General features: G+C 42.4%; 2 protein-coding genes across 6 annotated transcripts; one reads left to right on the top strand and one right to left on the bottom strand.

Annotated features, from left to right (window-relative positions):
- Nucleotides 1-158: 158 nt before the first annotated feature.
- Nucleotides 159-17,476, top strand: ccdc78 (coiled-coil domain containing 78). Of its 5 annotated transcripts, none has more exons than XR_003691326.1 (16): nt 159-535; nt 812-943; nt 1,015-1,101; nt 1,301-1,657; nt 2,338-2,388; nt 2,524-2,612; nt 2,904-2,982; nt 3,105-3,230; nt 3,312-3,508; nt 4,549-4,723; nt 7,335-7,378; nt 7,470-7,536; nt 7,699-7,799; nt 7,882-7,946; nt 8,255-8,402; nt 16,972-17,476. XR_003691326.1 is itself a non-coding variant. In XM_028567928.1 (15 exons), the coding sequence occupies exons 1-15, from the start codon at nt 464-466 to the stop codon at nt 8,338-8,340; spliced, it is 1,728 nt and encodes a 575-aa protein (XP_028423729.1). In that variant the 5' UTR covers nt 159-463; the 3' UTR covers nt 8,341-8,741. The 5 variants fall into 5 exon arrangements, 3 of the variants coding, with proteins under 3 accessions (XP_028423729.1, XP_028423730.1, XP_028423731.1); XR_003691327.1 differs by lacking the exon at nt 16,972-17,476 and adding an exon at nt 9,824-10,375; XM_028567928.1 differs by lacking the exon at nt 16,972-17,476 and having other exon boundaries at nt 8,255-8,741.
- A 1,158-nt stretch (nt 17,477-18,634) lies between these two features.
- On the bottom strand, nt 18,635-24,162 carry metrn (meteorin, glial cell differentiation regulator). The gene is made up of 4 exons (XM_028567932.1): nt 23,834-24,162; nt 22,698-23,131; nt 21,078-21,137; nt 18,635-20,405 (listed from the first exon to the last, which is right to left on the bottom strand). The coding sequence occupies exons 1-4, from the start codon at nt 23,938-23,940 to the stop codon at nt 20,092-20,094; spliced, it is 915 nt and encodes a 304-aa protein (XP_028423733.1). The 5' UTR covers nt 23,941-24,162; the 3' UTR covers nt 18,635-20,091.
- Between the last annotated feature and the right edge of the window lie 431 nt (nt 24,163-24,593).

Genomic DNA, 24,593 nt, shown 5'->3' with positions numbered 1-24,593 from the left:
GCTGGCAAATATGTAAGCTTGCTACACCCTGGTCAGCCAATATCCATTATTTAACCATAACATGAAGCCATTATTACTACTGATTTACATATATTTTACAGAATATGTTGGTCTATCAATCCCAATCTGAGTCTTTTCTAACTGTACTCACAAGATGGCGCCACTGTCTCGACAATGTAGAGGGAAACACGCTTAATCTTCAACAGGATTCACAAGTTAGTTTGAAGTTAATGTATTTGGTGAAAGGCAAAGACACCAGAGAGCAGTTAAAACGATTTCTTTCTCCCTAACATTTACAATGACATTTGTAGTGCTATTCTATTCCTTGCAGTATAAAAAAAATGAAAGAAGAGAAGAAAAACAGCCCACACCATTTTTTTCGGTGTTGTCGAGGCCATGGCAACATATTGTTGGTGGAAACAGTGAGTGCATTAATTTAAGCAGTAGTTGAAGGTGAATAAAGATGGACACACAGGACCACCACACAACTTTAAATGAACTTCAGGAGCGACTTCAAGCTCTGACAGAAGAAAATGTAAGTAATTAAACCATCAGTCTTAATATACAGAAGTTAATTTACACTTTCTACTCCTGGAAAAAAACAGTTTAGGTTAGGTGGTTGGTTTCTGAAGTAAGCTAGCTTAATGGGGGAAAACATGAACATAGGCAACACACGTAGAGGCTGTTAGTATAATGTTGTCTTTGCTATGTGACCTTAGCTACAATACAGCCAACATGGGAGAAAATGTAAGTGTATAATGTGCCTTTGTCATCAGATTGTAGCAAAGTATTTCTGTTCACCTTACTTTAGTTGCAGCTGCGTGACAAAAATGAACGCCTTTTCACCAAAGTGGGCTACCTGGAGAGCAGACTGGGCCACCTGGCAGGCTCCAACACAGATCTGTCCTGCAGGCTGGTCCAGAGTGAAGAGGAAAAACTCAAGGTAGAGTTCATATGTTCAGTTTATCTTTTCAGAATAGAACCAGAAAAAATTCTGTTCCCTGTCCATTTTAGATATCGAAGGAGCTTGTGGAGGAGAAAATTCTGACAAACAAGATGAAAGAGCAGTTTGAAGAAGAGAAGTTTGAGCTGAAAAACAAGGTGAGGGTTTAGTTGAAGTGATGTAGTGGTACACCAGAAGTGGGTGAAATGTAGACTTTATTTGATCAGTGAGGATTTTAGGACAAGAAGCTTAAATACACCTAAAAAAGCTCGTGGAAAACGTTTACTCAGGGTTAAATTGAGTTTTCAGTTTTATCCTGAATCTGTCTGTGCTGCACTGTTTCCCCCCCCCTGTTAGATATTGAACCAAGCCGGTGGAATAACAGAGCTTGAGATGGAGCGAGACAACTTATTCAGGGAACTCCAGTCTGCTGAGGCTCGTCTGAAATTGGGAGAGAAGACCGGCCAAGACTGGACAGAGGAGTACACCGCACTGAAGAAGAACTACCTAGCTCTGGCTAAGGCCCATGATGAAGAACTGGCCCAGAGTGAAGAGCTAAGTGCTGAGCTGCTGGCACTGGCCCAAGCCCAGGACGACCTCCGTAGGCAGCTGGAGGAGCAGCAGCAGAGTGTGAAGACTACCACTCAGGGCCTGCACGGTGAGCTGGACAGGGTGCGGGCCTTGATCAGCCGCATGTCACGTAACAGGGTCAAGGTGAGGCCCAGACGGTGTGTTCACTGACATCTTCATTGCTCTTGAGATGCAGAGGAAATGCAAATATGAATTGGGCAAAAGGGACTTTTAGTCCCTAGTTTAATTCCTGAGTTAACTTCATGTCACTCCATAGTTTCTGGAACTTTTGCTGTGAGTTTTGTTGGAAAACCAAACACAGATCATGTTAGTGCAATCTCAGCTATCCAAAAACATAAGCAGAACATGTTCTTGTCCATGTGTAAAATGATAAAGCAAAATTTGACTTATGTGAATGTGTTTTTAGAGGCAACAAAAAGAGCATATTTAAAAAACACATTTTCTTTTGACTTAATTTTTTTTTTTATGATGATAATAATAATAATAATTTATACTTTATTAATCCCGCAAGGGGAAATTACAATGTTTTCACTCTGTTGTTATTACCCACATTACACACAGGCCTGAATTACACATGTATGCTCAGTACCTATACATGCGAGATATGCCTATAATGGAGAGATGTCAGAGTGAGGGGGCTGCTCATGGAACAGCGCCCCGAGCAGTTGGGTGTTGGGTGCCTTGCTCAAGAGCACCTTGGCAGTGCCCAGGAAATGAACTGGCACCTCTCCAATTTGAAATATTGTTTTATTTTAAATGTTTTAAATGTGAATTATTCAATTTTTATATCATCACTGTTACAGCTTGAGGATCTGGCAGCGTTGGACAAGGAGCAAAAGTCCATGGAAAAAACTGTAAGTACTTTTGTACAAAACATATATATTATTGTTTGCAACAGTGGTCAACATATACTGTATGTTTAACAGGCATTAATAAACTAAAACTGCCTCATTTGCCTTTTTTTCCCTCCTTGATATGCTCTCACATAGCTACTTGGAAACCAAGATGAGATCAAAGACATGCTGGAGAAAATGAAGAATAGCTACGAGGAGCAGCTGAAGAAACTGGAGGAGAAAGTGTAAGGCCCAGACAGTGTTTGTCATTTACTCGTGCACAAGCTTAATTACGTTGAAACATCATTATCTTTCCATTTCCAGTCATCAAAACAGCCAAACCCATCTCAGGATATATGTCCCAGTGTTCATCCCACATGCATATCTTCTCTGTGGTTCCTCTTTGATTTTTATTCTAAGCTGTGGCTTTATTTGCTGTGTGTGTGATGTGGTCTCTTTGCGTTGCCCCTGTGATGTGGCTGTCTGTGGATTTTGGTCACTACTCTCTTGTTGTTGAGCCTGTGTTTGGTCATTAGGGTGGCAATGGGGAAAGCCCACCAGGAGAACAAGAGAGCGATCCACAATCGACAGCAGGAACTATTTGAGCAGAGTGTGGTGAGTATGAACATGAACAACAAAACATTTCTCAAATGATTGTAGATATTATCACGGTTTTGCAACCTTTGAATTAATGATGGAAATGTCTCAAATCATGTTTTTGTTATTTTTTATCCAAGGCCCTGATGTGCTCTCAGAGCCAAGTGAAGGAGGTAGAAGAAGAGAACTCAATGCTGCAGCTTCAAGTCAAAGAGCTGAATGAGGAATACCGTGCAAGGCTTGTGTGCTATTTACAGGACTTAGCTGTGAGTTGCAGTGCTCACACAATCATGTCTACAAAGTAATTTGGGACAATGTTTAACACAACATCCTTGTCCATGTCTTAGGAGTACATCGATGGAGTTGGAGAAGGTAAAAGCCCTTCAGAGACTTCTGAGATGAGGGCACATGTGGACAGAATGCTCCAGGATGTTCGTTCAACCTACAGGGTCAGGGAGGAACAGCTCGCCTCTGCTGCTCGCTCCTATAAGAAGAGACTTCAGAAGATCACCAAGACCCATCATGCTCTCCTTATTGCATACAGGTGAGTATGCAATAAGCCTACTTAACTGTTAGTGTAGACACGGGTATGTGTCTTTTTATGCCCTGCTTTTCAGTGTTTATACATATTCCATTAACATGCTGCTGAAACTTGCTACACCAGTGTTGTTGAGTGAATGAATAACAAACTCAGTGCTTTTTTGGGTACCGAATTACATTGGTACTACCGAGGACCGATTCACATTAAATCAATTGGTGCCAAATTTTGGTACCTGAGAGTGCGTAAGCACAAGCTTATCTGTCCTCTCTGCATGTTGACAGACAGCGGGGCTCAGCTCTGACACGCAGAGGTGCGGTGCCGAGCGAAACAAAGTCACAGTGAGTCACGGCAATGCCGATAAAGTGGGTGCAGGTGTGGTTACAGTTTTCAAAACTCCACGCAGACACCGTTTGCTGCAATATAATATAATGTCGAGGCGAAATCGGTCGCGGTGCGGTTACGCTTCCTCTGAGACAGGCAGGCACCACAGTGTTCTCAATGCCCTGGTGACTGACTGACAGGCTGGAGGTTGTAGGCCAAAGCAAGACAACTTTATTTCTATAACACATTTCAGCTACAAGGCAATTCAAAGTGCTTTACATAAAACATTTAAGAGCAGTTAAAAAGAGTTAAAAAATAAAAACGGAATAAGATATAAATACAACAATAAAAGAAATTAATATAATTATTTTATTGTAGTGACGGGTTTGGGAGGAGGAAGGGAAGTGTTTTATTTTGTGTGGAGTTAAAAAAAAATCTAAATAAATGACAAAATGTTCTAAGTAAACTGGTACCGGTAAAAATGTGAACGGTACCCAACCCTAGTTAGGAGCCCTTAGTACAAAGCCATGTTTACTTGTGACTCTTCATAACAAGCTGCATATCTATGAGTTGTGAATGTGAGATATTTTCCTTTCCTTGGTATTTAAATGATTAAAAAAAGCAAAGATTAGAGGGGTAGGGTACCAGCACTGCCAACAATAGCAAATTCCCAGTTAATCCATAATGAGTAACTGGCCACATCCATACACTGTGTTCTTTAGGGTTCAGAGGGAGCTGGTCTTGGCCAAACCAGAGAGCGGTCTTGACCCTGGACACCCAGAAGCCTGCTTCAGCCTGGAGCCCACTGAGCTCAGACATGAAACTGAGAAGGAGCTCCAGCACCTTCGCCAGGACAAAGCGAGGCTGGAGGGTCAGCTGCAGGCGGCCCGGGAGCAGGTAGGACAAAAGAAAGATGGCTGCTTTTGATGTGGGTTGATCTGCTTTTGTTTTGTCTGGTGAATGCTTGTATTTGGTCTGTTGGGATTCTTCTTTGTGTCCATACTTCCTTATAAAGCCAAACTGCATTTGTTTTGTGAGCAGTGAACTGGAAAAAATGACTTCAAAGTTTGTGTCCTACGGCAACAAAAATCTTTAACTACTGCAGAGGTGGACTGCAGATCCTGTAGGAGCACTGATAGATGGGTTGCTTTTCAATCTTAACTGGGTTGTTGTCATGGTGACTGTCGGAGCAGTGTCAGCAGCTAGTCAGTGCGTTTACATGCACAGCAGTAACCGGGGTATGGTTACCCAGTTAAGTGAAAAACCGGGTTATGCTAGTTCTCTCCGTATGCATGAGCGGGGAAAAATGACGGGAGTAACTCATCCTCCGGTACAGTAGGTGGCGCTCTGCCAACATACGACGGGTCAGAAAAAGGATTTTTCTTTTGTTGACCTTTGTCAGAATTACAACAACATGGACAACATGGTCTTATAATTATAATTCATCCAAAGCAGGAGAACATGGACGACTTTTCAGCGGTGTACATTTCGTTAATTTTGTATGCCTAACACCAAATGCTCTTTGCTGCCACTGGCCCGTTGCTGATTCGGACAACGCTGTTTTGTTGTATCATAGCAACAGTTTGTATCTCCACTCACAGGGTAGATGCTAGATCGGATCCGCTAGACATGTCGACGTCAAAGGACGTGCCTCGTGGCTCGCCTTATTCTGCCCTATTCTGCCTCTGATTGGTATTCTTTCCCTAACCCTAACCAATCCCCACTCCCCATGCCTAAACCTAACTACGTCAACCATTCTAGCAGATTTGATTTAGGATCTACCCACTCACAGCGATAATGGATTATTTCCAGGTAAAAACCACTACTGCGGGGTGGGGAGGGGCAGTTATAACCTACGGGGCATACGCAGACGCATAACCCCATTTTACCCCGGTTAAGGTGTATACGTGCTAGAATACCCCAGTTACTAAATGAGTTATCTAGGTCTGTTAACCGTGTTATGAGAACTCTGATTTTAACCGGGTAAGGTGTTAACAAGGCGTTTGAGTAGGGCTGGGTATTGTTCGAAAATTTGCGATACTGGTACTGATATCATTACTGTGACTTCAATACCGGTTCCTATACAATTTTATACAAAAACAATCTTTTCAATACCAATTTTATAAAACAAAATTACAACATTACAGCACAAATCTTTTTTTTTTTTTTTTTTCAGCTCCTACAACGTAGAGTTTTTCCTGCGTGCCTCTAGGACGTGTAACGCTTAGAGGCCGAGACACATCAGGCCGATTATCGGCCGTGGGACAGTCTGGCGAGGTCAGTGACTCAAATCGGTTTGGTGTGTCCCGTGTCGTCGTCCGTCTGAGGGGCTGTCGGCATTCATTTTGGCCGATCTGACATGTTCGGTCGGCGGCAGGGCCGTCGGGACTCACCCGGAAATTACGAGCGGAATGAGGTGACTACAGTCTCTCAAAATCTGATGAAAATCTTTTAAACCGACCTTTGTTGAGCTGATATGAAGACAGATTCAGCAACTGCATGGCCTATTTCTCGCTTAAAATGTTTTCAGAAACACGTTTCAGTGAACTATTTTAGTACAATATGAGATCGTATTCTGAACGGCCGCCATGACAGTCCAGGTCTGAATATCCGGAGAAAACAAACCCATGTGACCTGTTCGTCCAATCAGCTGCCGGTTTTCATTTCTTGGGCAACATTACAGATTAGCGCCGCCTGCTGTTATGGAGGCGTATTACGTCTCGTCTCCTCTCGTCTTTTTGATGTGTCCCGACCCGAGGCAGTTTTTTGGACCTCGGGGACGCGACTGATCATATCGACGGGGTTTTCTGTCAACGGTCGGCCGTCGGCTATATGTGTCTACACCATAACAGCCATTCTCCAGCAGTATTAGATCTTGGTAGAAGCATGCTGCATGCTTATTGGCTCACTGACATCGATGAGATTTACTCCTTAGGTATTGAAATTGGGTATTGAATGACGAGGCATTTTTCAACACTCGATACTAAGGAGTAGTTAAGTATTGAATTTTGTACCCAGCCCTACGTTTGAGAAACCGGGGTATTGCCTTAACCCGAATATAATCGTTTTTTAAACTGCATGTAAATGCACTGACAGGTTTTTTTTAGATGTGTTTTTAAATAAATTGTGTGCCTTTTTTTGGATATACACTCATTTGAATTGAATTGTGACTTCCAACCAGCAAGGACTCCAGGAAGTCACTGCATCCGGGCCAAGAAATATTCAAAGCATCTGACATCCCATAAAACCAGTGTGTGTGCCGCCTCCTCAAATGAAGCTCCTTTTAAGAAAAATAAAGTTCATAAAATGTAATTGAATGAAAGCCTGACCTTTTTAAATAGGCATAACAGAAATAACTGTTTTCACTTGTTATCATCAAAATATTGCAGCTCAGATTCTGTTTATGCTGCACACTTTAAATCTTCATTGATATTGCTTCATTGTACAGTACATACTGTATATGTGTTTATGGGGATTCGAGACCTTCACCTTGACTTTTCTGTTGCAGGTGGCTGTCTTAAAAATGCCTGTTCAGAATTTAAGCCATCAGGAGTGAGTGTCATTTTTTGCATTTTACCAATTGACAAATGTGTTCAGCTGTGGATTGTGTCATAAAAAGTTATGAAAAATGTAACTTTATCAGCTCGGCATTCGAGGAATCCTGGACGGACATAAGGAAACAGCTGAGGGAGATCACAGACTCTACACTGGTAAACAAAACTATCTCACTCCTTACAGTTTGGATTGTCAAATTTCGTTCCTCACACACAAAAAAATGTACAATTTTACAACCTTACTTAAAACCTTTAGTTTGAAGAACTAAACTATTTTCTGGGATGAAGGTGATTTGAAGACTTTCTTTTTTTTAACAGGTGAACTTTGAGAAGGAGCGCGCCCTTCTCATCACCAGGGCAACAGTTGCAGAGGCACAGGTGTCGGAGTTGCAGGACTATATTGACAACCACCTTGGCAGGTCAGGAAGTCACTCGATCTGTCAAGTCATATGGTGTTCATTTTCAGAAGAGCGTTGCATTGAGCTTTACCACTACCTGCAGGTATAAAGAGGAGATCTCACATCTCTGCAGACTGCAAGGGATACAGGAGGCCGGGCATTCCCAAAGTACTAATTCATCACTCCGTTAAGAAAACTGGCCAAAAAATCTGAATCCCAGGCATACAGTATATTGCAATGTAATTTAACATTACACAGTTTTTTTAAGTTAAATGTCATACATACATTTATTTAATTGAAATCATACACAAACAGTAAGCTGATTTTATTCAAATTAAAACTGATTATTTTCTAAGTGGATATATATATATATATATATATATATATATATATATATATATATATATATATATATATATATCTGAATACCTTGTTTTGACCGGAGAATGTATGATGTGTGTTTACTCCATCACTAGGTGGTGCTGCTCATGCTGGTGGTTTTTCTCTGAAAGGCCCCCAAAGAAATCCGGCCTTGAGAAAAAAATGCCTGGAATGTTTGTAAAGCTTATGTCAATTTCACGAGCTCGGGAGAAGAAAGCGTGGTGACAATGAGGGGTCATCCTGGTGAGAATAATGTCATTACATGTTACCCAGACACATACACGCCTGTGAATACTTTCCCTCAGTGCCGTGCTGAGAACTGTGGCGCAAACAAGCCAGGCTTTTTTCTTTCTTTTTTTTCCAGAGTGAGGGTTCATATTTATAACCTCAGTGTGTGAATAGGCATTTATTCCCTTTAAATCCCTTTAACAGTGAGAAGGTCTGCATTTTTTTCCTAGTGTTTTTTGGTAGCTTGGTTTCATGTCAGAGTGTTATAGCTGGCATAACTTTATCATTGGTAAATCCTTTATGGGAAAAAAGTACTTTAAAAATGTAGATGTTTAATTAAAAAAATGTCAGTAAGAGTTTAATGTTGAAAAAAAATACAAACTTGTAGCCAAAATACTCCGGGGAACGATGGGAAAAGTAGAGGAGATGGAAAAAGGCATACGCATGTCACCCCAATCCTCTTTTCAGGGGGCATGCCAGCCGTGGGAGGGAGGGAGCAGGGGTGTGAAACTTTGAGAGGAATGGGAAGTGGGATTTTGTTAGTAATGCATTACACTCCCAGGGCCCTGGGAAAAGGGGTGGGGGGGGTTCGGCTTGGGTCTGTGCCAACATAGTCACTGTGCCAAAGCGCTGGGTGCTGGGGACCACTCCTCTCACCGGCAGATCTGTGGGAAAATCAAAACCAGGTTGCTCTTTGCTGCTCCGCCAACAAAGACAGAGTAATGATGTGCCTGAAGAGGCCGCTGCAAACTTGTACAAGTACACTGAGTAAACAACGAGCAAGAGAAGTAGTAGAATTTGTAACATTGCAAATACATAGAGTAGGGGTTGAAGTCTGGCACACCACAGCTGGTCCCCAAGGCTAGTGCCAGGTTTTCTTGGAGCATTTTTGGAAAAGTTCATTTTATTGGTCTGTGATCATCTTTTTTTTTATTAACCACTGTATGTGGTCACGTTATGATGTAAATACTGATCATAAAAATGATTAGATTCAACTGGTCTAATAAATGTGGCAACAAAAAACAACTTTAAAATGATTATTTTATTTTGCTTTCATGTTGAAATGTTGAAAAAATGGCTATCAAAGATACTGTTTAAATAGTATAAAGAAGTCCCATAAAGTGGTTAGTGAAATCATCTGCTGTTAATCTAAAATGAAACATCTGTTCAGAGTTCAGTGAAACAATTAAAAGATTGCAGCTTTCGACATGAAATCTGATTAATTAAAAGGAAGCGTAATTATGGCATTGAGTTCCCCATTTTCTCAACCAGACAATTCCAATGGCATTCATCACCCAAACCTACCAACTATAAATCAGTTTATGTGAAGCAGTAATTGAGTGATAAGATATGATTTGTTCATGTGGTGAATGCGGCTCAGGAGGAGCAGCAGAAACACTTAGAACTCATCATGTTATGACATTTTTCTCTCACAGATATGAAGGCCAGAAGCAGCATCCTGTAATCAGTGTAGGAAACTGTTTGTGCTTTATATATGTCTTATCAATCCAACCATTTTATCTGAAATTAGTATCATTTTGCTTTATCTGGAGTAAAGCGCATTATCATAAAATGTTACTATGAAGTTGCCATTTAATTATCATTAGATGGTTTTTTATGGCTTGTTGCATTTAGTCCTTCAGTATAACACATTTTAAACCTCCACAGAAATGACCTTTGAGTCAAATTGACTCCTTTCTGACTCTCTCATCCAAACTGAGCATTTTAAGCTTCACATAGACAGCATTCATTTCAGGACTGTTGCATTGCATTCTGCAATATTGTACATGTGTTGCCTTTGTAGTAAAGAGCTCATGTCCAGCACTCTATCCAAAAATGGTTACTATCTCAACCACTAAAATTTTCCTAAACTTTTTCATATTATCTTATATTGACAACAAGAAAAAAAAGTATTGGCAAAACCTGTAGTTATTTTTCTGTCCTTTTGGTCTGCCACAAAAATGTATGATCCTTTTTGTCATGTGAAATAAAATAACCGGATGTGACTTTCTGAAATTCAAACTAAAGTCGTACATTATTCATTTGGGAATGGAAAACTATTACCCACACAATACAGTGTTGTGTTTGTCTGATAACACAATCCACTAAAGGTTGCTGAGCTGTGAAGGAAAATTCTGCATGATATATATATATATAAAGTATAGGAACCATATGACCTTATCAGAGGCAATTTCTTTAAGACTGCAAGGGAAACTCAGCTTCTCCTAACATGTCAAAACATTATTGGTCAAATATGTACTATTGTGTTAACATTTTGTTGACTAAAAATGTGTTAGAACTCAAACTCGAAGACGAGTTCGTTCAGAATCAGCTACTTATAGCAGGTCGACTGACTCAATTTCCTTCTCGTACATTCCCGTAGCGTCACAGTGCATTTCCCTGTTGAAGCCTGGCGTCAACGGACTTCAATGGGGCTGCTTTTTCAGTGCTTCGAAACGAGACAGTCATTGGATAAATGCTGCGATTATGTCCCACCCACGGACGCTGAGTGTCTCTGGGGGTGAATGGAGGAGTGGGCTAGCCTGGACTCCGGGCGTCTGCATGATAATTGGAGGGTCTGTCAAAAGACTGCATCTCCTTTTGATTGACAGCGATTTTGTACTATAAAAAGTCGCCGAAGCTATTCGAAAGACAAACTGCTGCAACCTATTTCTTGGTATTTGATTGTCGAAATTGCTAGCCAATTTACATCATACATTTCATACAATTATACACCACATCCCTTGTTTCAGTTTAACCTAATTCCCACATTTCCTCCTTCAAGTTTAATATTGTTTCGTTAGATCGTTCGTTCGTTCGTTCGTTTGTTCATACAGTAGGCTAGGCTAGTGTCTTGGGGTGAACAAGCCAGCTAGCAAACTGCACGCATGGCAGACAATGCTAATATTGTCAACCTGATTTTGGCGAAGCCATTTGAAAGTCTTCCTTACGAGGAGAAATTTAGAATTAAACAGCAGGGCAGATAAACACCTAAAATTGATTAAAAAAAAAAGACAGGGCAAAGTAACAGGTCTTTTCAGCTCTCCTGGTATGACAAAGTTTGCTGGCTGACTGGGAAGTGCTGTGACAAAGAAAATGTACTGCTGGCCATGCCTCTTGATGAAACCATCTCACGGATGTGTTGTTTGGTCAAAGGTGGTGTTTGGAGATCTGTCTAACTTTAACAGGGCATATGAAAGGCATGAAAAGAGCAATGAACTTGAAAAGGAACGTAGGGCAGAATTTACATATATAAATAAATGGACAATTTTTATGATGTAGGCTGAAAATGAGCTACCCCTCTTTGAAAGACCAGCAGCCGCCACTGGACCTTATCAACATTACAAATTAAAGTAAATGTTTGATGCTTATTCACTTTCTCTGCTGCCTTCTGTTTTGTTGATGATGCTTTTGGGCCCAGATTTTGTTTTGTGAGCAGCACAGTGGGAAAGAGGTTGGATAAATGTGTCGTTCTGAGGATGGGAAGCAGGGTGGAGCGATGCAGAGGAAGTACCTCACATGGCCTGTGATGGGCCGCTCGTCAAGAGGCCCTTTGTTTTTTGGAGGTTAATGCCTAATTGATACAGGCTTAATGAGAGCGAGCTGTGTGTGAGCCGGGGGGCTGGACGGCCCTGCCATAATTGGAACGGACAAGCCTTGTGTGGAGGAGTGCACAGGGAAAGGATTTATGGGAATGCAAGGAAAGTAGAGGCAGAGTGGGAACGAGGAAGAAAAGGTGACAATGAGTATGAGGAATGTGGAGGCAGTGGGAGAGGAATCCGCTGTGACAGTGAGAGTATTGCAAGATCATGAGAATGAAATTAGTGACAATGGAAAAGTGAGCATGAAGTTTAACCAGGATGTTCCCATAGAAGTTTAGTTAATGCTCATTCAAGTTTTGTGGGTTGTTTACTGAATTTTCCCACAATACAGATTTTTAGGTTGCTGTAGATTTTATTAAATGATAGGATTCCTTCAACATATTTTTTATGTTGGATATTAATGAACTAATGCAAGAATGCCTACAAAACAACGGTGTAAATGTCTGTTTTCTGAGACACCTGTCTTTTCTTTTCTGATGAGCTGTCTTTTCGACCCCCTCTTTCAGTCTGACAGTCTCAGACTATTCATGCAAGAGTCCTAAGCTTCCCCCCCCAGACAAGCTTTCACTATGAAGGCTAGAGAGGCATTAAGAGGGAGGAGGGAAGGGGAAGGGGCAGGAGCGGGGAGCACAAGAACCATGCACTTCAGAAAACCTTGAAGAATCAGGACAGAAAGCTATGGAGATTCTGGGTGGCGAAGAAAGAGGGGAAAAAAATATTGAAAAGAAGAAAAAATAAAGTGGGTCAGTGTGCATTATTATGAACATGAGAGGGGAAACAATAGAAAATGGATTTTTGCAAGTGAGGCTTAAACAGAGTGAGATTGGAAGGTATAAAATGAGAATGTTGAGAAAAGACAGAATATAGGGTGAGAAATGGTGGAGAAAGAGTTACAGTAAGGGTGAGAAAGACGGGAGGGAGGGAGGCAGCTTGATGAACAAGGGCGAGTGAGAATGAGGCTGAGTGTCGGTGAGGGAAGGAGAGAGGGACAGACCCTCTGTTTTCCCACACTCGGCCGGTTCCCACAGCAGACCTGGCTAATCCCTGTCTTAATTGGGGGAGAATTCCAGCGCACATGTTCCCCTGGAATGAGCGTAGAGCGAAGGGAGAGGAAGGCTCGGGAGCTTCTGACACATCAGACAGGCTACAGCGGCTGGGCTGATGCACAATGTGTGAGTGCACTTTGTTGAAATATAAACATGCCATCTGACTGTCAGCACGTCTGGTGCGTAAATGGCCTCACATGTTTCTATATTTCTTTTACTTTTCACTCCATTCAATATGAAAAGTGGTCCTAGCAGCCACTTAGCATTGATTAGTCACATTGCACAGTGTGAGAAGTATGTAACTTAAACGTTTCATTTCATGAATGTTAAAAGAAAAAGCAAACCTAAAACACTCTTATGCTGTAAAGGGTTAAAAGTTCAAGTTTGGTAAAGTGACCCTTTAAGAACTGCTCTTTGAGTTGCTTTCAATTTTCGTATTCTCAACCAAACAGATAACATAACATATTAACACATTTCCCCATGCAGTTTTGAAGTAGTTAGAAATAGCTGTGATGAGCTAAAACCAAAATACATAACCGGTTTTATTGAAGGTCACTGAGGCATCAACAGCTGCCTCAGTTGACCAGAATGCAATGCAGCTAAAACACATGTTGAGCATTGAGTTGGGGATTTGGATCAAAGATATACAGCATTGTTCATGAGCTAGTTTGCGTGCTGGGTATTTCATACTGCATGCCCATTTTCCTACCTTTGATTAAAAGCAATAACATCCCTGCTTTTCTCTGGAAATTATTCAAATGTATTCTGGGAAATGTAGGAAATCATTCATTTAGTTAGAAAAGCTTGAGAGAAACAGGACAGCACTATAAACCTTATACATGTTACCAATTGGTCATTAAACACAATTTCCCTATCAAATTATGTACTTTTCCTTTAATACTAATAAATGAACACCTGCACAAGTTTCATACTAAGAGTGCTATTAAATATCACGTTTTCACATATTTCACAGCATTGCGCACCAGTCGTATCTGTTGACAAATCTTGCCCTGAAGCTGCGTTTTGCAGAAGAAAATTGCAAGGAGATACTAGGAACATAACAAAACCACTGTGAGTGGCAGTTTCGTTCCTGCCTACCTCTTTCCTTAATAAACAGTTTAAACAATAGGCACAGTGCAATATGTCTCTAAGGAGGTAACCCAAGACAACTTCTCAGCGAGGAGAAAGATAACAGGCAAAATATGGGTGCAAAGGGGGTGGCAGTTTTAGACGGGAGAAACACAGGTGGGTGGTAGGTATTGAGAAAAGAAATGAACTGATCTGCCAGGGAGGTTTCTCTCCTTTGTGTAGACAACTAAACAGGTTTTGTCAGAAATCCATAATCCTTGTGGTTAATTGGTAGGGTTGGAGATCCCTTCCAAAGACACGTCTCTTTCCTTAGTAGACTCTCCGTCTGGGGGTTAGTATCCAAAAGGCTGACGTCAGCTGTATGAGGAAGTAAGCGGATTCAAGAGTCATTGTTACCTCCATTGGTTTGGTTTGGTTTGTTTGTTTGTCAGCAGGATTATGGAAGAACTACTGACCTGATTTTCATGAAACTTGGTGGGGTTTAGCCAAGGAAAAACCCACTAAATCAGAATCACAGGGCGGATACACAAATTATTTTTTCACTTTAATTAACATTGTAACATAGGGCATTTGGCCTCTGAGTGCCCTTCTAGTATTACAAAGAGTTTTGTTGATAGAGGAGGTTTTTAGCACAGGACGAACTGTAGGCAAATGTACCCTTAGAAAACGATCATATTTTATTTTAGCCATGCTAGCATCGTGGCTCTAGGGATGACAGTGTCGGTCGGTCATCCACTTTGGTCAAGATTGAAATGTCTCAACAACGTGATCCGGTTTATTGGCATTTCTTTACACCAATCACAATTGGGCAACGTTAATGCGCGGGGCGGAGCAACAGTGCTTCTGCAAAATAGCCTCGGGAAGGAACTTGTTTTGGTGGAACGTGTACGTTCAAAGGTTGTTTTAGTCGTGCAATCAGAAAACTCTGATTCAACAGATAGTCTAGCTAGCTGTCTGGATTTACCCTGCAGAGATCTGAGGAGCAGTTAACCATAGTCCTCAGAAATCCACCGGAGTTTAGAACGCCAACACAAAGAAAGCAGGTGAAGGTGACGGACATCCGGCCAAAATGAGGGACATCTGGCAGAATTTCCGGCGGCAACTGAACAATCCCGGAAATGAAACGTCGTTGATATAGACTACCCTCAGGATAAATTGTAATAACTTTGGTGATCCCTTAACTTTGTATTTAAAACCATTATCAAGTCAACATTTATATTTGTCCTATACTTTCAATTATCACCAAATACCTACAAACCTATTGACACTCCCATCAGCCTCTGCTGTACTTTGTGTTAAGTGCTAATTGACAAATGTCCGAATGCTAAACTACAATGGTTAAAATACCTGTAAAACATCCATCCATCCATCCATCCATCCATCCATCCATCTCTTTCCTAATATGTGAGCCTGTTTCTCCTCCTCCTGCCACAGTGAATGTATCTAAGTATCCTTATTAGAGTATGATGTCAGTGTTTGGAGGTTTTTGTGGTCGTACCCCCTGTAGGCGATGTCAGCCCCCAGGATACGGTGAGGAGATGGCAGCTGTGTTCAGCTCAAACGGAGGGGTAGCTAGCGGGCCTTCATTGGAGGGGGTCGCAATTCATTCCCTCTGTCTTTCCTTACAATACTTTTTTTTTTGGCGGGAAAGCATCAAAGACGCTTGTTTGACCCAACTTGTGTTTCTTTGCGGGACCCCCTCCCTGAGAAAAGTGTCGCCCGCCTCAACACTCATACCCCATGTCCACCCAGTCTTGATTGATTTTCAGTGCGCATTTTGGAAGGGATTACAGCCATCTGCAGGCTCTTGAGGAACAAAGGGGGCTCCTCGCTCTCCTCCCTTTAGTACTTCAGAGGGATAACATGGCCAGATAAACATGCTCTTGCACCGTTCTCTATTTTGCCTTGACCTCTCAACCTGCCCAAACTGCCCACTCAACTTTAAAGCTGGCCACGTTATTCTCTTATGCCTCCCCCTTCTCTGTGAATAGAAGCTACTCATCAGTTTCTGCAAATCACTCATTACAAAAAGACCAATATGAGTCAATGCCTAATAAAAACTGTTGCACTGAAAGAGTTCTGCCATCACACTTATTGTTTGGTTGCAGCTTGGATTTCCCTGGCCTGATAAGACTTAGCGCATAGCAAGGTAGCACGTCTTCAGACGTGAGCATTCACAGTTTTCATTCAGGAATCATCACTCCCAGCTGTGCGAGGGTGTTATGGGAACAAGAAATTGTCAGCTGGGAATCTGGGATGCCAAAGTGTGGTCATGGACTGTAGGCTCTCTGTCAGCTGGTGCTAAGCTGATGGAGATTCTGCAGGATGCACAGCCACTGAGTCACAGCAAGAGCTATACAGACCACTCTGCCTAATGTTTGGTTGCAGTGGGTTGGATTACCAGTATGGCGAAATTATTTGTTTATGTGGAAAATAAAGCCTGATGAAATCCACAGCTGTTTGTTCATCACATCTTACTAATCTAGTTCATACAAAAGCTGTGCGTCAAGTGTGTGGCAACCACTGTTTTGGATCCACAACAGCAGCTGTGGTCCAAGCCGTGGGAAAAATTAGATGATGAAGCCATGAAAAGACAGTTCCAGTAGAAAGAGATCCAGGTGAAGGACAAGCGTGAGAAGCTCTGTTCTGTACCGAGAGAGATCAAGACAGGGATAAAACACTGTCAGAGGATATTAATTGTTTATGTATGAAACTGAAGCCAATTCACTGATGTTCCTGACGTGAAAATGGAAGTCAAGTGTATTTTTATAAGCCAGACTAACTGAGAAGGGAAAACACTGATTGACACAACAATTTTGCAACAACTTCTTTCTGTTCTGTTCTTAGCTCCGGCCACTTCCCTCTAACTCCCCCAGGGGCTGACGGAAGTCCACACCCGACCACTCTCTCTCCCATCGCTTTGGATTCCCCTTTCCTGAGTGCTTCCCGCCTAGCCGTGTCCACACCTGACCTCAACGACACAACAGGACTGAATAAAGAGAGGAGTGGGGTGGAGGGGGGAGGAGGGTTTATTGTGTTTGCAGCACTGCAAAAAGAAATGAATATCATTTAGCATCAAAGGAGTGTGCGCAATCATCAGTGTGCAAAATAGTCATAAATAAGTTAGACGCAAACACAATGCAATAGCTTTTATTGAGCAAGTGCAAAACTAAACTGTATCATTGTGGCTACACTGACATCAATACTGTGGTTTTGGGGTTGAAGCTGGGGTCACAAAGAAGTGACAACAATGCAGGAAGTGGAGCTTTGTCAAAATGGCACATGATGTATTAGTTGTTGGAGTATAATTTCAGTGCTCTTTGTTTTTGGCTTATCAGCCCTGCAGCAGTAAGCTCAGATGTACTGGGGGTGGGTGGGCAGAGGTGTGTGTGTGTGTGTGTTTGTGTGTGTGTGTGTGTGTGTGTGTGGGTGGGCCCCCAGCTATGGGATGTTTTCAAGGAGCACTGAGGCAGTAAATAGCTGAGGAGGTTGGAGGTTCACTCACATGAACTACTGATGCGGTGGCAAACCAGAGGCAGGGTTTCTATGGGAGATAGTTCGCCAGACATGGAAGGCATGTTGAGCTTTTGTGATTTTTTTTTTTCCCCATTTAACCTAAACACCATGTAAATTCCCCAGCTGCTCTTTTTCAAGTGGATTTACTGCGTGCAGTAAATCTGAGATTTTACTGAGGTGTGTGCATGTACATGTTTATGCTGAATTTTGCAAGGAGGAGAAACAGGTGGTGAATTTATCATAGCGGTTCAGTAATATGGGTGTTTTAGTATTATGGTATTATCTACCATGCAGCTCCTCCTGTTAGAGCAGAACATGGGTAACAGATATGGTTTGTGATGCTGTAGATAAAATCCAAGTTGAGGACGGAAACAATATTTAGTTCTAGGCTGAAGGCACATGTCTAACGTGGGGTGGAAAAGAGATTTGGTTTTTATTGTGTCCTTGCGCACACAAGGTCAGGATAAAGCGAGCGACTGTGTGGCACCTCAGTTCAGCCAAGTCTGCCACACCGCTCCCTTAATGGCAATTTATTGCTTCCTGAATCCTGAAAATGGGAGTCTGAGGACAACAGAATTCCAAACTGTTTTCTACCTCCTTCCCCGTCTGAACGCCCTCAGGCTCCTGAACACTCCTTAAATCTCTCCGCCTTTTAGGCCTCTCGCTCTCTCAGGCACGCCATTTGTTCTGAGCTTTCAGGGATCTGATTTATGGGTACTTGAAGTGACTTATGTCTGAGAAATGTTTACCATGCTAGAAACCTTTGGACCCAAATACTATAGTGTAGGTTAAACTGTAGGTGAGAGGGTTAGAATGCTGATAAATTATTGATCCAGCTGCATAATGTTTGTGGAGCATGAAATGTCCAAAGAATGAGTTCAAAGTGAATACTGTATATGAGGAAGGCTTTAAGAAGAAAATAATGAGTGTTTTCTCACAGTATATTTTAATAACCCAGACAAACACAAAAATAATCCACAATACTGAGACAATGTTGTTTTTTCCAGACTTTTTTTTCCATGCCGTTGTTTCTAGAATTTCTTATCAACATATTTACATTCACATTGCTATTCACATACATTTACATAAAATAGAAACAGCAAAAATGGCAGTGTACGCATTTAAGACATACCGCTTCAGCACATCACGGTAATTTGGTATGAACCCCCTCCCCTTGTTGATATAGTGCACATTAGAAATGAAATCACTTTACAGAACAGAATTGGGTACATTAAATGCATATTTTTGTGTTTCTCTTCAGCTAGCCTTGTCCAGGTTAGATGACTTTTCCATCCCTACCATCACCTTTATATCATATAATAACACAATTATGAATGGCTGTTGTCGTCAGTTTTATGAACATTGCTGATTATATACAGGTAAATATCTTGTGACAACATCAGCAGAGCAGTGAATGACTAGAAAACAACAAAACTTATAACTGCTTTGGCAACACTGCTGCAATTCCACTCCATTATATCTTTTAAATAATTCTCTTTAAAGTCAAATACAGTCCAATTAGTTCAATTTTGCAGAAATATTGCATGGCTACTGAAATGTATGGTAATACAGGGCTCCTAAAATCCTGCATCTCCTTACAGAAGCAAAATCTCAGGGTTGGCTAGAATATCAAAGTGCTCTCAGCACTAGTTTGAGCTGTGAAACTTGCTCAGGTAGCCTTAGCTTTGTGTCACTACTGTATGTGCTCACATTTTCTGTACATATATTAAATTCTCAAATCGCTCCGCTATGCTACATATAGTTCCTTTTATTTGGTTTTCAGTGCTTGCAGCATCACACTTTCCAGATCATTCCCTTTATCAGTGCAAATATATATTCTTTAACATTTTGTGAGTACTTTTTTTATAATCTCCTTAATAATAGTAACACTGAGGATGACCCCAGTACAGGGGTAGACAGCAGAACATCACTTTCTCATGGCCTGACATTAACTGAACAAAAAGGTGCCTAAGTGTATCCTCACTGGGATACCAACTAAAAGGCAGTAAGCTTTCTATAGAACTTTTAATAATAGATTATCCTGAGTTTCAAAGCAATGATTCTCAATAGGCCTGAATTGATGGCTTGACTTAATTTATCCCGAATGGAAAGCTTTACAATAGATTTTCTCTGAACCTGCATAATAGCATCACTATGTGTAAAAACTGTCCAATGCCAAATGCTTTAATCTTCATTTCAACCATGTCCCTCGTGCCACAACTCCACCAGGTTCTTTCTGACCCTGTGACTACATATTGCACTGAAATGGTGTTGGGAAAAGACCATTTCACTCCTCAGACCTTTGGGAAGACGTTGGTGGCGCCATGGTGGCATTGGCCAACAGTTGCACACCATGGCTTCTTCCAAAACATGGAACAGGGCTGAGTTTGGCCTGGCTTTCAGTACGGCCTTGACTCTGAGCGGTAGACAAGCTGCTGCAGAGTTTCTGTTTCAGTCTACAGGCAGTTCACAGGGTATCTGCTGGGCTGCTTTGGCTATAGTGTAAGCCCGCTGGAAGTCCTTGTAACGGGGAGCACAGCCCAACCAGGCCTCTCCAAAGTGGACCCGACCGGTGAAGAGAAAGCTGCCGGGCCCCGGTTTGACGCCACACTGCAGCAGAGTCCTAACCTCACCCCGGCTGGTCAGGCGACTGTTGCTGGTGAACAGGGCGTACTTCTGACGAAACACCCGGGTGGCGCTGACTTTAATCACCGCTGCCCGTAGGTTATCGTCTTCCACCACTGATCGGATGTTACCTCGCACGACTGTGGATAAACAGGACATTCAGGTTCATTTCTATGGGTATTTTACAATGCAGAATTTCAATTTATGTTTTTTTCACTTTAAAACTTTAAAATGTTTGGCTGTATTTTTGTCATGTTGCACATTATATTGTCCTATTCTAGCTAGTGTTGTGATTTGTTGTTGACCACCAACTGATGGTAAAAGTCGTACAAAGGCCCAAGGCTGCTCACTAATCCTTCTAACTTGTGTTGCCAGCTGAACTTCTTCTCAGTGCCATTACAGCTCTATCAAAGGCCTGCAGATTAGTCCACTGCTCCTTCTCTTGGGGGGGGGGGCAATGTCAGGATTAGTCCACTACAGTGCCTCCAGTAGGGGGGTTACTGTGTGTGTGTGTGTGTGTGTGTGTGTGTGTGTGTGTGTGTGTGTGTGTGTGTGTGTGTGTGTTGGGGTTGCAGAGAGCTGCTGTTTCACCTTTAACCTTTGCACTTTTTAGAGAAAAGGATTTGGGGGCACTGGGGTGCTCTGCCTTTAAATCGATTTGCACATTTGTAGATCCTGACATGACATCATTAGGTTCTACGGCTTTGCTGCCTGACTTTTTGGTGGTCTGGTTTAATTTGTTAATCTTGGTTGAATTGGAGGGGTGTGTTTTTACATGTTCTATTGGCAACTTCTTATTTCAGGTAACTTACCAAAGTCACTGGTGCAAACGGCCATCAGGATCTCAGTGTTGTTGCAGGGTCTGCAGGCCTCTGGAAAGACAACAAGGGAAGGAAAAAGAGAGTCAGTTAGTGACCTCACATAACACTCTAAACTGCTAGATAACACCTACAGTACATGCCTTCGGAAATCAAAGACCGCATTTCCCGATCACATGCACAGGAATGTGAGATGTGAATCTGGACCTAAAGCTTTGTGCAAAGACGAGCAACAAAGGAGAGACCAACCACTGCGTTCTAACAGACAGCTGCTACTTTTACAGTTGGCAGAGGAGGACCAGTGGAGCTTTAAGGTGCAAGAGGTTTCCACCCCAGACAATTTAAAGGCCAGATGAAACTTCCCCCCTTAAAGCCTTTCAGGGTGTCTACAGTCACACCTCGTCAAAGCCTGCTGACAGGGGCCAAGGAGAGGGATTGGGGGTGGACTTCAAAGAATTTTTTTTAAAGCACAATCACACTTCCCACAAAATACTCTCCTTTCTTTCTGCCAAGGCTTGACAACTTTTCTTAAAAACTGAAGAAAAAAAAGCGTTGCCCCATACTTAAGTCGTAACAGGAATTGATTATGGCCACAAAAAAAATTCAAACCAAACCAGCAAAGCTCTGTCCGTCTGCATTGACTAAACTGTGGGTAGAAAAAAAAAAAAACGTCCTGGCATTTTTTAAAGTTCTTCTTGTGGTTCTTTGGAGGCCCCTTGCCCACCCCACACATTCTCCTCCTTAGTGAAAACCGCTTGATAAATGAGATTCCTTCCTCTCTAGTCCACAGCAAACCCCCTTCCAAGCCGTGTGTGTGTGTGTGTGTGTGTGTGTGTGTGTGTGTGTGTGTGTGTGTGTGTGTGTGTGTGTGTGTGTGTGTGTGTGTGTGTGTGTGTGTGTGTGTGTGTGTGTGTGTGTGTGTGGGAGAGGGATGTAGAGGGGGGGGGGGGTATACTCCTACAGACAAGTCTCTCCACAGAGAGGCAGCTCAACAAAAGAGTGGAGCATCTCAGCTGGGCAGAGGCCTCCCTGTCGCCTAGGCGACGGCAGTAATCCCAGAATACTCATGCGGCACCCATTCAAAGGGCTCTGGACTCTGGAGAAAGCCCCACATACTGTGCTTTTGTCCCCCCTCCTCCCCATTCCATGGCTCTCCTGCTCCAGCACGCCTCTGGGGAAAGTTTGGCCACTTCCTCCTCTCTGCACTCTGCATGGGCTATGGAAAGTCCAACCAGCCCGCAGAGGCCTGTTATGAATTATGAATCATCTACAGGAGGATTTCATGGTGTATGATATCATCACCGGTGGGTTAAACCCTTGCATCCCCCAAACTTGTCAGGAAGGAAGAAAGAGAACTTTGACCACACTTTGGTGGGTTTTTAAGAGTTTTGTTTCTTTTTTTTGAATTCTTTCATTCAATAAAGAGAGACAGAAATTAGAAATATGATGATCTGAGAATTAAGCTTCTGTTGCAAGGAGATAACACTAGCCAAAAGGTATTCTGTACTTCCTCTGTTCAGCTAGAAATGACAAAACATGTCGTAGTGTCTCCTTATTTGACCTCAAGTAGCCACACTCAAACCAACATGGCCGACTCATGCCCCACTGACTCACCTTCACTGCTGATGGGGTTGGAGTCCAGCGACAGGCGAGCGGTCCAGTCCCCTCTCAGCTCATAGCGAAAGGAGGCAATCCTCCTGCTGATGTCCTGATGAGGTGTAGCTTGCAGGAAGAGAGCCACCCTCTCCCCAGGCAGCCGGCTGAAGCAGCGAACCCTCGGTGGGGGAGAGGACTCCAGGCGGTCCCCTACCAGGAGCTCCAGGACCCCATCTCTCTCCAGGTACAGCTGGGCTCCGTGGAACTGCTCAGAGGGCTTGACACAGGCCGTGATGAGGCCCGAGCTGCTGCCGCCGGGCCCCACCGCCACAGAGGGCAGGCGGGGTGAGAGGGTGAGGCGCAGGGCCCCTTTGGGATACAGCCAGTCCAGTGTGCCCTCCGAGCAGTGGAGGGAGATCTGCTCCACACTGCCTTGCTGCTGGGACAAACCACTGTGACAAGGAGAAAAGGAAGGGAGACAGGGTTACATAAAGGTTTCTGTATTCTTTTTCCAGGCTTATAACATGAGAACATGAGTCCCTAACATCAGCATCATCAGTGGATACTTTCCTAAAATAACTGCAGGATGGACTAAGCTGGTTTAAATGTGAGCCCTGTAAACAGGCAACTTAAACCAAACTTTTCATAAGAAATTAGTAGAATCAGAAAATGGCACAAAAAAAATACAAGATTTAGTAGAACTGTAATAGATTGTAGGCCTACTCCGTGAAAGTGCCGCCTACCGGCAGTCAGTGGTAGCAGGGGCCAGTCGGAGCATCTTAAGGGCCAAACTTATAAGAACTAAAAGTCCTCTGCAGGAATTTTAACAATATATCTCTAATAATAAAACTACTCTTCAACAACTGCATGCACCACATGTTTTGTTCTTTCCAAGTATCCGAATTAATCCTTCAGTCTCCTGTCTGTCTGGACCCCCAATGGCTCCTGCAGACAGCCCGGAGGCGCAATCGCAGCAGAGCACTAGAAACATTGTCACTGCGCCCTAATGACAAGTCCCAACATGTTGCATTTAAACAAACATTGTCCTTTGCCAGCGAGACACCTGTAGCATCTCTGAGCGGCATATTTGAATCATCTTTTCATTCAGCCAAATGCAGAATGAGCACACATAAAAAAAATATGAAAATACTTGCCTGCCTCTCCAGCTGCACTGGTCTTCAGAATAGCTTGAAGAAGCCGCGTCAAAACCGGCAAAAAATAAAATCCAAATTGCGTTAATCCAAACCCCAAAAGCAGGCATTTTCGACAACGGATGATGCAAAGTAAAAAAAGAGAAAACGTTACAAAAAAAGATAATTCCAAAGCTGAAACCTCTGCGAGTAAAATTCCTCTATAAAACAAATCTGACTCTATCGCTGATAAACTCCATAGTTTTGTATCCCCTTACCCTGATATGTAAGATAAGAGAACACCGCTAAACTTTCTACTCTCTCCTCTGAACTCTCCGGACTGCTGTGCGTCAGGGGACGCAGAGCTCTCAAGTTATTCCCCCTCGGAAAAACTTCACGGACCAATCAGAGTCCGAGAAGGGAAACTTTAAATCACTCACACCCAGCGGAGGGGGAGGGACGTCTGACCTGCAGAATGAGTAACAGTATGCAAGGGTTTCAATTCACTTTTGTGTTCGACATGTCTGCATAGAAAATACTAATTAACTGACATGCTGAGTGAGTTTACAGAAACTTTCAGTTTATTTTATGATTTCTGTTTTTATTTATGTTATGTTACGTTACTGGAACTTGTCTTATTATCATATGCTCTAAAAAGACCCCTTCCAGATATGTTTTAAGACAAATAAAACTACTCTGCATTGAGTAATAATGTGCTTTGGTTTTCTACTAAAAATAATAAAAATGTTTAATTAACTAATGAATAATTCTTAAAATTACATCT

Source organism: Perca flavescens, chromosome 21 (assembly GCF_004354835.1).
Source record: "Perca flavescens isolate YP-PL-M2 chromosome 21, PFLA_1.0, whole genome shotgun sequence".
In the NCBI taxonomy this organism is placed as follows: Eukaryota; Metazoa; Chordata; class Actinopteri; order Perciformes; family Percidae; genus Perca; species Perca flavescens.
The sequence above is the reverse complement of the archived record's forward strand: the minus strand, read 5'-3'. Positions and strand labels throughout refer to the sequence as shown.